Source organism: Notamacropus eugenii, chromosome 4, assembly GCF_028372415.1.
Source record: "Notamacropus eugenii isolate mMacEug1 chromosome 4, mMacEug1.pri_v2, whole genome shotgun sequence".
NCBI classification, from domain to species: Eukaryota; Metazoa; Chordata; class Mammalia; order Diprotodontia; family Macropodidae; genus Notamacropus; species Notamacropus eugenii.
Window position 1 is genome coordinate 294,805,045 of NC_092875.1, and position 11,541 is coordinate 294,816,585.

Consider the following 11,541-nt stretch of genomic DNA (forward strand, 5'->3'; position numbering starts at 1 on the left):
TAGTCATGTTGCATAGAAGAATTAAAATGAATGGGAGAAACCATAAAACAAAACAAAACACAAGAGAAAATGGTCTGCTTCATTCTGGGATCCAATTCCATAGTTCTTTCTGGGGATGTGGAAGGCATTTTGCCTCAAGAGTTCATTGGGAATTTTTTAGGTCCTTGAATTGCTGTGAAGGACTAAGTCTACCAGAAAAAATCCTTCAGCACTGTAGTTGTTACTGTATATAAAGTTCTCTTGGTTCTTCTCCTTTCACTCAGCATCAGTTCATATTATAAATCTTTTCAGGCCTCCCTGAAGTCTTCCTGTTCATCATTTCTTATGACACAATAGTATTCATATTCATATTCATACATATACTGCAATTTGTTCACCCATTTCCCAATTGATGGGCATCCCCCTTGCTTTACAGTTTTTGTCCACCACAAAGAGAGCTGCTACAAATATTTTTGTACATGTGGGACCCTTTCCCATATTACTGGGTCAAAGGGTATGCACATTTTTGTAGCCCTTTGGGCACAGTTCCAAATTGCTCTCCAGAATGTCAAGCCCCACTTTTAAGGGCCTGTGGATGTTTGTACCCCAGAGGTTCTCAATCAAAATGTGTCCGGAATGGGCATTTTTCCCCGTGAAAATATTTATGTAATTGGGAAGAATGAAAAAAAATTTTTTTTTCCGAACTGCAAGCAGTCGTTGTGTCCATTTCAATTTTATACAAAGTTTTCTTGAAATTGACTGAGGTTCAGCTTATCAAACCACTGGCTTGAAACACTGGTTGTAAAATAGGTCTTTTAACTGTAACAACCCGACTGTTTACTATACCATTAGGAACAGGTGACTGGGGGATGGGCACAAATAGTGAGACTACTTTCAATTCACCCATATCCCCCCCCCACCATTATCAGGGTCTACTTTTTTCTCTTAACTTCCTTCTCCTTTCCTCTCTCATTTCCACCAACTCTTAAATCCACTTCCAAGCAGAGTTATGGATGGAAATATGTGAAACCTTAAAAAGGATAAATACAACAGAATTGGTCTAGGAGACTTCACCAGCTTGAGATTTAGTGAAAATGTGGCACTGGCAGCATGTATTTTTTGCAAAAGCACATTAAAATACCTATTTTGCTACTCAGAATATTGTGATTATGTTATGGGGGGGTGGAGATTGTTATCCATCTTGGAATAGAAGTTCTTTGGTGATAGGGGCAGAGGAAACATTTTTTTCTTCTATTATTCTCTGTATGGTATGTTTCCCTGCTGCAGCTATAAATGCCTAGTGCCTAGTTCATGCTCAACAAATATGTGAGAGCAAGAATACCTAAAAATAGTCACTAACATTTAACCATTTAAAGCATACAATGTTTTATACACATGTAGTCAACAAAATTAATATAAGTAATGTATTAGAAGGAAATGAGACTGGATCTGTGATTTCACTGATTTAGCTAACTTCCATGTAAGGAAACTCCTTCTACCAAAAGATGTAGCACCTTCTCCACAGTTTATAGTCTTAAGAGAGTTGCCCAGAGCCCTGAGAAATTAAAAGACTTCCCCAGAGCCACATTATCAGTACTGTTACAGGCAAGACTTGAAACTAGGTCTTCCAGGCCTCCTCCTAGATCTTTCACTATGTAATACTGCTTTTAGAAGTAAAATACAATTAAACACAAAATGACAAAATTTTGAAATAGGTTAATGAAATAATGGAGGATTTTAAAATGTTACATATTTTATCAAAAATAATTTTAACAGAATAGAGTTTAAAAAAGAATTAGAATTTAGGAACATGAGATGACACAAAGAATTTTCATCTATTTCGCTACAGAATCTCAATCAGGTATGACAATCAGAACTTAGTAGAGAGCACTGAAATTTAAAGACTGTACCATTTTTAAATAAGATTTTAAAAGTTCATACACTTTTGATTAACATTTATATTTTGACAGTATTTCCATTAGATTGTGAGTTCTCTGAGGGCAGATGTCCTATTTCTTTGTATCTCCTAGGTCTTAGTATAGTGCCTGGCACTTAGGAGAGGTTTAATAATGCTTGTTGACCTTTTCAGTCCTTTCAGAGGATATAAATTAGGTACCAAAAATAATTATACTAGGAGGTTACCAGATGGTAGCAGGCAAAATGTTTAAAGGTCCTGCTCTGTATTTCTTAAGGCGTGAGCCTCATGGTATTCCAGGACATCTCCCCATAGGGTAGTTGGGATTTCTGGGACCAGAACAGATACTTTTTCCCCCACTGTGGTTGATTTGAGAGTACTTTTACTTATTTTAGCTTTTCTTTGATATTTTAGGCATACACTAATAAGCGAATAGTGTAGTGGAATGAAAGGGATTGTCATTTCAAATTACGATTTCCTTGAGGACTCTTCTTTTTTAATGTAAATAAACATGACCCCTAAACTACTTGCACTAGATAACCAGTGGTGAAAATCGGTTTAATTTTGGTTTCTTCAGCAACAAACCAATAATCATGGTAATAATCATAATTTATTCCTTGAGATTCAAGGTTAGCAATATATGTAATTGTAAAATATGTAACAATATCTACTGGACTACTGCTTCCATTGGAAGTATCCTCCAGTCCTCCAGAATCTCCTTCTGATTTGCTGGTTCTTCCTGAGACCTCCAATGTAAGCACACTGCCTGACAACCTTCACTCTTTTCCACCTGCAGGACTTTCCTTACTATATCCCTGTGCAGGGTACCTGCACCACAACCTTTGTTTCTGCCCTCTTTTGTGTTGTCTTCCCACCTTAGAACGTAACCTCACTGAGGGTAAGGACTAGTTTTCTTTTTGATTTTATTTGTATTCACAAAGCTTAGCACAGTGTGGAGCGAGTAGCAAGCACTTAATAAACGTTTATTGACTGATGGACTGACTTGTATGAGTTTGCACTATTCTTGGAATAGACTACCATGGAGATTCAGTGAGAGGGAGAGAGAGAGAGAGTGAGAGAAAGGCGCGGGGAGGGGGTGGGGAACGGGGACGGAGGACACAGAAACAGATAGAGAGATGAGGAGGAGGAGGTTAAAAAAAAATGGATATTGCCTGAACCAAGGCACTTTGACTGAAGATGTACTGGGAATTGAAAGTGGACCAATATGGCTAGAAAGTAGAGTGTGTGAAGGAGAATAATGTGTAGTCTAAAGTAATAAGTAACCTGCAAGGACTTGGCTGGAGCTAGACTGAGAAGGACTTTTAAACGTCAGAAGAGGTGCACAATCACCCGGCAAAAACAACACAAGTAAAGAGCACGAGGGAAAAGATGACTAGAAATGACAGACATTTCCAAGCTCAGAGTATAAGAAAGGACTATCTTTTGAAGAGCCAACCTAGAACAGGCAGTTTTTCCTATTGAACCAGGGGACACACTAATGTAAGAAAAATATAATCAAAGGCTTTACTCTGAAGTCTAAGGTGACGTCATGCTCCTGTTAGATGAACTCAGTACTGCGGGGGCCACGCGGCGGGAGCCTTTGCCTTATCATACCAGACCACTTGTCTCTGAACTGTGGGGATTAGGGAAGTAGAAGAAATAAACGAAAATAAGCGAGGTTTCCACACACAGCTTAGTTTGGGGACAAAACTGAAATACTGGGGCTTTTCTAAGGTTATCGAGTGAGAGCGAACCCACTACTTCCCAAGGCATTCCAGGTCACTCATGGACAGTTCTGATTTGCTAGGAAGTATTCTGTCCCCTGCCATTAAGCCTAGATTGGCTTCTTTGCTATCTGCACCCATTGCTTAGTTCTGGCCTCTGGGCCCAAGCAGAATTGTTTCAGTACAGCTATCCGCAGGACAACTCTTCCAGCGCTCAGAGTGTGGCTTGTTTTCCCTTCTTTTCCATAGTCCGGGATCCGGTTCTTCCAAGTCTCCTTTCCCCCAGGCGCCAGGCGTTTACCTCAAGCACAGGCACTGGCAACAGTAGCTCCTCGGTTTTCTTTCTGCTACACTTGCACCGTGGCTTTCCGGTCCCAGGCTGCAGCTGTCCTCTCTAACCTCGGGAACTCTTGTTTCGGGAGCGATTTCCGAGGGGACAGGATATCCGCAGTACCAGCCAGGCGGCCCAATCGCTCGACTGGAGCGTCAGGGGGCGGAGGGCAAGGGAGGCCCGGGGTGGGGGTGTCTCTGCCGGTGAGCCCAGGCCGCGGCGGGCCGTAGTTCGGAAGGTGCCCACTGTCACTCAGAGCGCGGGAGATGTTGCTCTTGGCCGTCGGCGGCCAGTTGCGGCTCGGCGGCGGGACGAGAATTAGGCCGTGGGCAGCGGCGGCGCTGCGGGGTCGCTGGGCCGCCCGAGATCCCCGGGAGGCTTCCGGCCTGCCCCCCACGCGCGCAGGCAGCCATCGGAGCGCACGCGCAGCTACCCCGGGCCTGGCGCGAGGCCTCGCCCTCTGGGCGCCCCGCCGAGAACAGGTGCCGCCCCCCGCCTCCCGGTCCGGCTAGGGGGGTGGAAGGTCCGGGAGTAGACCGGGGCCTCGGGTTGTGTTCCCATTATCCGCTAGATCCACCCCCAGATGAAGGCCGCGGGACCCTCAAACGTGAGAGTCCAGTTAATAGGCCCGGAAGGCCTCATGGGGCACATGTCGGTAAAATCCTGCGGAACAGATTAGAGGCTGACCCTGGAGGCGGGACTGTTGACTCATTTCCCGTCTTCCCAGGGGGACCCACGTGTGGCATCGAAATGGTTTTTTTTTTTTACTGTGGCTCCAAGATTTTTTCAGATCGGTAGAATAAATCCAGAAGCCACACTTCCTTCGCTACACCCTGCCCCTCCCCCTTCCTCCTGCATTGGCCCGGAATCCAGAGAGAGCAGAACTCCCCTAATCTGGGTTTCAGTGTGGTTCTGTTTTCTAATTACTGATTTCCATTCCCAGGAATTCCATTGTATGAAAGTTCATCTGTACAGGTGTACTTTTCTTACCTCCCCAAGGTGCTGCAGTTGGGCTTAGGGTGGTGCATGAAAGGAAATGACCTTAATGGGATTGGGAAGTAAAGAAGGTTACTAGGAAATAGGGAAATAGGGCAAGAGTTTGATTTTGTAGAGATTTTATAATTAATTCTACACCCTTAGGAAACAGGCTTTCCTGATTATATTTGTTTTTCTTAGCAAGAAAGGTCATTGCTGTAATGTGCTACAGCCTCCAATTTTCCTGAAATTTAAAACGGCATCAAGTAAAAGAGAGGATAAAATGATTATAAAACATAGAGAATCCATCTGCTGTATTTACAAAACCTTTAGGAAAGTTGTTGCCTTTCTATTCAATACCAGTAACAACATACTTATTTTTAGTTTGACATATTTCTAATTTTGCTTTTTCCACTTAAAAATGAGGAAGATACAACTATATACAATTAGAATTTAAAGGATGATCATTTCATGTCCCTTTCGATTTTCTGATCATAATCTGGGTTCTGTAGGTTCCTGGATTACCCCGTTTTTGTAGGTGCTGAATTTCCCTCTTTCTTTTTTGAAAATTCACCCCAAATTCTATTTCTTAACAGAAATTTCTTGTGATTAAGCAAGTTTTGGGGGAGCATTTTGAAAAACATACAAAATAATAAAAAGTTCTTCCAGAATGGCTAGATCTTACACTATACACTAAACAGTTTTTTTTTCAATCATGTAACATTACAATGTGTTCTTATTCATTAGACAGCTTTTTCTTCTGGTGAATGTGTTCGATGTGTTCATACTCATGCCCATCCAGAGCAATCAGAAGATGGAAGACTGATTTATACAGGGAATATGGCAAGAGCAGTATTTGGTACGTGATTAGAATTGAGATGTTGCTTATTTGTAACTTAAGTACTTTTTCTTCATTCCATTGCTTAAAGAGGATTGTTGATAGGAATGAAATAAGATGGTGGTTCAAAGATATATATATTTTTAAGATTTATTAAGTTTTGTTTTTTTTGTAAATCAGATAATAACCATCTTTTTTATGTGATAAGCACTATGTTAGATTTAGAGTACCTAAAACCAAAAATGAGAACAACCCCAAATCTGAAAGAACTTGCATTCTACCAAGGGAAACAGGCACATAAGTAAATATATATGCATATATAAAGTAATTTGGAGATGTGAGACTAGTAGCTGTAGGGATCAGGAAAAGTCTTAGGTGGAGGAAAGGGTGGGGACAAGTAAAAGCAAGGGAATAAGCATTTATTAAGTACCTGTTCTATTCCTGGCACTATGCTAAGCACTTTGCAGATGTTTTTTCATTTAATCCTCACAAGAACTCCTTGAGGTAGGTGCTTGTATGATCCCTATTTTACATCTTAAAATATTTTACATATTTATGAGGAAACTGAGGCAGACAGGTTATGTGATTTGCCCAGGATAACACCGCTAGTAAGTATCTGAGGCTGAATTTAAATTCAGGTCTTCCTGATTCCACATCTGGTGCTCTGTCCATCGCACTGTCTGGTTTCCTCGATGTATAGCATGACAGTTGAACTGAACTCTGAAAAGAGCTAGGGATTCTAAGAGTTAGAGGTGAGGTACTGGAGCTCTTTGAGTCATGCAGTGATGTGGTTAGTCAACAACAATCAATCAACAAGCATTTATTAAGCACTTACTACGTGCCTAACTCTGTGCTAAGCATTGCTAAGACCTATGATTTAGTAATATCTCTTTGACAGTTGCATGGAGGATGAATTAAAGAGGGGAGAAACTGGAGATAGACCAATTATTGGTTTATGCAGTGGCTGGGTATAGCTATTAAGGGCTTCTTAGTAAACATCTATTAAACACCTATTATATGCCAGGCACTGTGCTAAACTATGGGGATACAAAAAGGTCAAAGACAATCAGTCTCTGCCCTCAAAAAGCTAACAGTCTAATTGCGGAGACAACAAACAAGCTACATGACAAGATGAGTAAAAAATAAAAGAAGGAAGGCACGAGAATTAAGAGGTTGAGAGAGGCTTCATGGAGAAGATGGAACTTTAATTGGGACTTATAGGAAGTCATTATTAGGTAGAGATAAGGAAGGAGAGTATTCCAGGCATGAGGGATAGTTGGAAAATACCTCGAGCTGATAGCTGATTGTCTTGTTTGAGGAACAGTAAGGATGTCAGTGTTACTGGGAAGAATACACAGTGAGGAATAAAGTGTGAGAGGACTGGAAAGACAGAAGGGGGCAGGGTATGTTATGAAGGGTTTTGAATGTGAAACAAATTTTGTATTTGATCCTGGAATCAATAGAAAGCCACTTGTTTATTGAGTAGGGGGGTGATGTAGTTGGACTTTTACTTTAGAAAAATGACTTTAGTTGATGAATGGATTGGAGTGGAGAGAAGCTTGAAGCAGGCTGATCCACCAGCAAGCTATTTCATATTCATGGTGTGAGATAATGAGGGTATACGTCACAGTGATGGCAGTGTTAGGAGAGAGAAGGAGGTTTATTACAGAGATATTACAAAGGTGAAATCTGACAGGTCTTGGCAACAGATTAGATATTGGAAGGTCAGAGACAGGAATTGAGAATGACCTCTAGGTTGGGAGCCTGAGGGATTGGGAGGATGTTGTTGCCCTCTACAGCAATAGGGAAGGTGAGGGTGAAAGGGTAGGGTTAGGGGAAAGGATTACTAGCTCCGTTTTGAAGATGTTGAGTTTAAGCTATGTACTGGATTTTTAGGTTGAGATTGAAAATCATTGAGATAGATATGGTAATGAAATCCCTGGAAGTTTATGAGATCATCAAATGAAGTAGTGTAGAGGGAGAAGAGAAACCCAGGATAGCACCCAATGGGATACTTATGCTTACAGGGTATTATGTGGATGAGGATCCAGCAAAGGAGACTGAGAAAGAACAGTCAGGTAGGAAGAGACCAAGGAGAGAGTAGTGTTCTGCAATACTACAGAGAAGAGAATATCAAGGAGACTCTGATCAATAGATCAGTAGTATCAAAGGCTGCAGAGAGGTCAAGGAGAGTGTAGATTGATAAAGATGCAGTTGAGTTTAGCAGTTAAGAATCATTGATAAACTTTGGAGAGAACAGTTTTGGTGGAATGATGAGGTCAGAAGCTGGATGGTAAGGGGTTAAGAAGGGAATGAGAGGAGATAAAAGTGGAGTCACCTGATGTAGATAGTCTTTTTAAGTAGTTTAACCACAAAGGACAGGAGAGATCTAGGATGACTGAAGATGGGGAGACATGGTGATGTTTATAGGTAGTAGGAAAGAAGCCAGTAGACAGGGAGCAATTAAAAATAAGTGATAGAGTGAGAAGAACAGAGAGTAATCTATTGGAGGAGACGAATGGAATGGGGTTAATTGACCAGGTAGAGGGTAGCTTTGGTATGGAGTAAAGCTACCTCATCAAGCGAGACAGGAGTGAAGGAAGATTGTGGCAGAAGGAGACACCTGTGTGATATGAGATGAAGAAGAAGGGAGAAGAGTGAGCTAATGGCAGATGGCCTCAATTTTTTTGGTAAAATATGATGTAAAGATCTCATCTGAGAGTGGAGGGAGGAGGAATCAAGGGAAGTTTGAGGAGGGAAGAAAAGGCTTACAAGAACTGCTGTGGAGACTGGGGTAGTGATTTGATGAGGGAATTTTAGTATGATTGCAAATCCCTTGTTCTGTGAAGTTGGGATTCAGTCAAAGGACATTGAGGACCTAGAGGGCCACATGTGGCCTTGAGGAGGCAGGTCCCCAACCCTGGTTCAATACTGCTAGAGAATGACCCTGTAGAGATCCTTTGTCTGTTGGACTGCGAAGAATACCATTGTGGTGGTATTTGGAATGGAAAAGTAGAAATGAATTAAAAAAAATTGGGAGTAGCATCATGTAATGTTAATGAGATTTATATTAATGGAAGTTAAAGATCTTCCCTACGTATTAATAGGCCTCACTTGGAGCCCATTGGGGGAGGAACTTGTTCAAAGGGAAAGTTTGCTTATGTTGCAGTTTGCTTGCTTGAAGGCTTTCCCACCTTTTGATAATTAGGCACTGAAGCATGAGAGCTGTGATACCCTCTGGCTCTCCATGTATTCTGAGGTTAGCACTTTGTTTTGGGGCTTACTCTTTGGAAGAAGGTAAGTTGTGCCAGGTGAGACTCTGGATAGCCATTAAGGAACCCCCAGGCTTTGAAAACCTGGATATTGGTGCTTGTTCCTCTCTCTAGTAACTATATATGTATGTAGTGGTCAGACAGTTGGATCTGTCTGTTGATCTGTGATGCATGTATTGCTTGTGGTCAGACAATTAGAAGCCCTGTCTGTTGGTCTTTATTTTTCTGCTTATATTTTTTTCTCTTGGTATATGTGATTAAAGAAGATTGTTGACTTCTCAAAAGTTGCTTTCCTTAGAAAAGCAGATCTAAGAACCTGTGCTAGTGGGCCATCCTTGATATGTCAGGGTGCTTGCTGCTATACATCAATGGGACATATTGAACTAATTGGAGATAAGAGGGAAGAGTCAAAGGTAGCACCAAGTTAACATTGCTATAGATAGAAATAGTGAATTCAGAAGGAAAAGCAGGGTTACGGCCAAAGATAAATGAGCTTAGTTTTGGACATGTTTAATTTGAGGTGCTGGTGGAGATCTGCTACAGGCAGTTGAAGGTAAAGATCTGGATCCTAGAAAAGAGCTCAGGATTGGAGGTAAAGACATGGGAGGCTTCTGTATACATGCGATCGTTGATGTCTTGGGAGAGAGTGGGCCAAGGACAGATCCAAGAAGCACAAACATAAATGGGTTGGGAAGAAGGTAAAGAACTAGAGAAGGGTATAAAGAGGCAAGAAGTGAGCTGGGGAGAATGTAATATCTGAAGCCAAGGAAGAAGAATGTGTTATGAACTACAAGGAAGACTGGAAAACAAGACCATTGACACTGGCAGTCAAGAAGTGTTTGGTGTTAGAACTGTCTCACTAAAGTGATGAGGATAAAAATCGAGTTCCAGACAGATAGCTGTATTTTATATCTCAGTTCTAGAGATGTAAAGAAGGCCAAGTATGGAAGAGGTCTGGAAACCCTAACTGAAATTAAGTAAACCTTCTAAGAATGTTTCTCTTTAAAGTAACTTACTTGTGTCAGAATGTTGTCATGGAATGAGCAGATATTTGAAGCTGAATAGAAAGACTGACTATAGCCACTGCCTATTAAAATAATGAGTAGTTATAAAAATAAATGAGTACCTAAAATAATCCCTAGAGATTCAAGCACTTGAATAAACAGTTAATGGGTTTTGGTCTAATAGAAGTTTTAAGATCCTAGCTCTACTGTTTTGTATATCAGAGATCTCCTACCCCCTCACCCCAGCCCCCTTATTTGGAAGGAAGGAAGGAAGACCAAAAACAGTTATTAAATACTATGCTTCAGGCACATTTTGATTTGGTAGACTTAACTTTGGCCTCATCTGTTTTGCCACTAAGAACCTTCCTCAAAGTTTGTGATGATTTGCCTATTCTTCTTTGCTCCATTTGCTAAGATGAATGTACAAGTACATTAATATTGGTATGGATAGAATATTTTATTTAGTGTTAAACTTATTGAAGTGTGAAATTGCAAGCTAGTATATAATCCAAAAGATTCTGTAGTTTAAACTATAGTTTAACTATATTAATTATCTCTTATTAAGTGTGATTGTAGAATTAAGCATTGTGTCTCTTCCAAAGAATGATAATATGCTTTGCAATACACAAAAAAAACAACCCTCAGGAATAATTTAATATCTGATAATTCAAGGGGCAATTACTTTGAGGTCTCAAAGTAGCATAAGATCTTTACTTTGTATACTCTGGACATATGAGTGCTTTTTAATAAAATTCCATTCAATAACATGTTAAAACCGGTTTTCATTTCTTAATTTTTTATTATTAACTTAGATCCTGTAATGATTTGAAAACCTTAAGCAATTTTTGTCATATCAGGAGAACAACTGAAAATGAGTGAGATAAAGTGATTACTTTGTAACTTAGAAAAACACTAACCAATTTTTGTTCTTTTTTAAAAATTCAGGTGTAAAATGTTTCTCTTATTCGACAAGCCTGCTCAGCCTTGCATTACTGCCATATATATTTGGACAAACTAATATTGAATTTGGAAGTCTGCCTCTGAAAATTGCATTTTATGGCGCTTTGGGAACTTTTACATTAATTACTCCAATGCTGCTTCACTTTATTACAAAAGGATATGTGGTTCGATTGTACCATGAAGCCAAGACAGACACGTATACAGCCATTACTTATAATATTGTTCTTTTAGAAAAGAGAACAGTGTTTCATCAGAATGATGTAAAGGTTCCAGATATCAAAAGTATATTTACCTCATTTTATGCAAAAACAAAATCAATGCTTGTTAATCCAATGCTTTTTCCACATCCTCAAGATTATAACCATCTTATGGGCTATGACAAGCCTTTTACTTTTGACACTGAAGAAACCAATGAAAATAAATAGCATGAAGAAGGTAAATGTGACCCTCTTTGCTGTTGTGGAGCTATTCAACTGTGTGCTTTTTGTATCACTGTAAAATAATAAATTATTCTTTTATTGTTAGTATCTGACTTTTAAAGTA

The 11,541-nt window shown here is 40.2% G+C and overlaps 1 protein-coding gene across 1 annotated transcript; it reads left to right on the forward strand.

Annotated features, from left to right (window-relative positions):
* The first annotated feature begins 1,689 nt into the window (after window positions 1-1,689).
* Window positions 1,690-11,522, forward strand: TMEM70 (transmembrane protein 70). Its single transcript, XM_072604895.1, has 3 exons — window positions 1,690-4,431; window positions 5,672-5,783; window positions 10,984-11,522. The coding sequence occupies exons 1-3, from the start codon at window positions 4,216-4,218 to the stop codon at window positions 11,421-11,423; spliced, it is 768 nt and encodes a 255-aa protein (XP_072460996.1). The 5' UTR covers window positions 1,690-4,215; the 3' UTR covers window positions 11,424-11,522.
* The last annotated feature ends 19 nt before the right edge of the window (window positions 11,523-11,541 follow it).

Coding starts and splice junctions, on each gene's coding strand:
- TMEM70 (XM_072604895.1), top strand. CDS start 4,216: ATGTTGCTCTTGGCCGTCGGCGGCCAGTTGCGGCTCGGCGGCGGGACG. Junction 4,432..5,671: donor GGGCGCCCCGCCGAGAACAG/GTGCCGCCCCCC, acceptor CTTATTCATTAG/ACAGCTTTTTCTTCTGGTGA. Junction 5,784..10,983: donor TATGGCAAGAGCAGTATTTG/GTACGTGATTAG, acceptor TTAAAAATTCAG/GTGTAAAATGTTTCTCTTAT.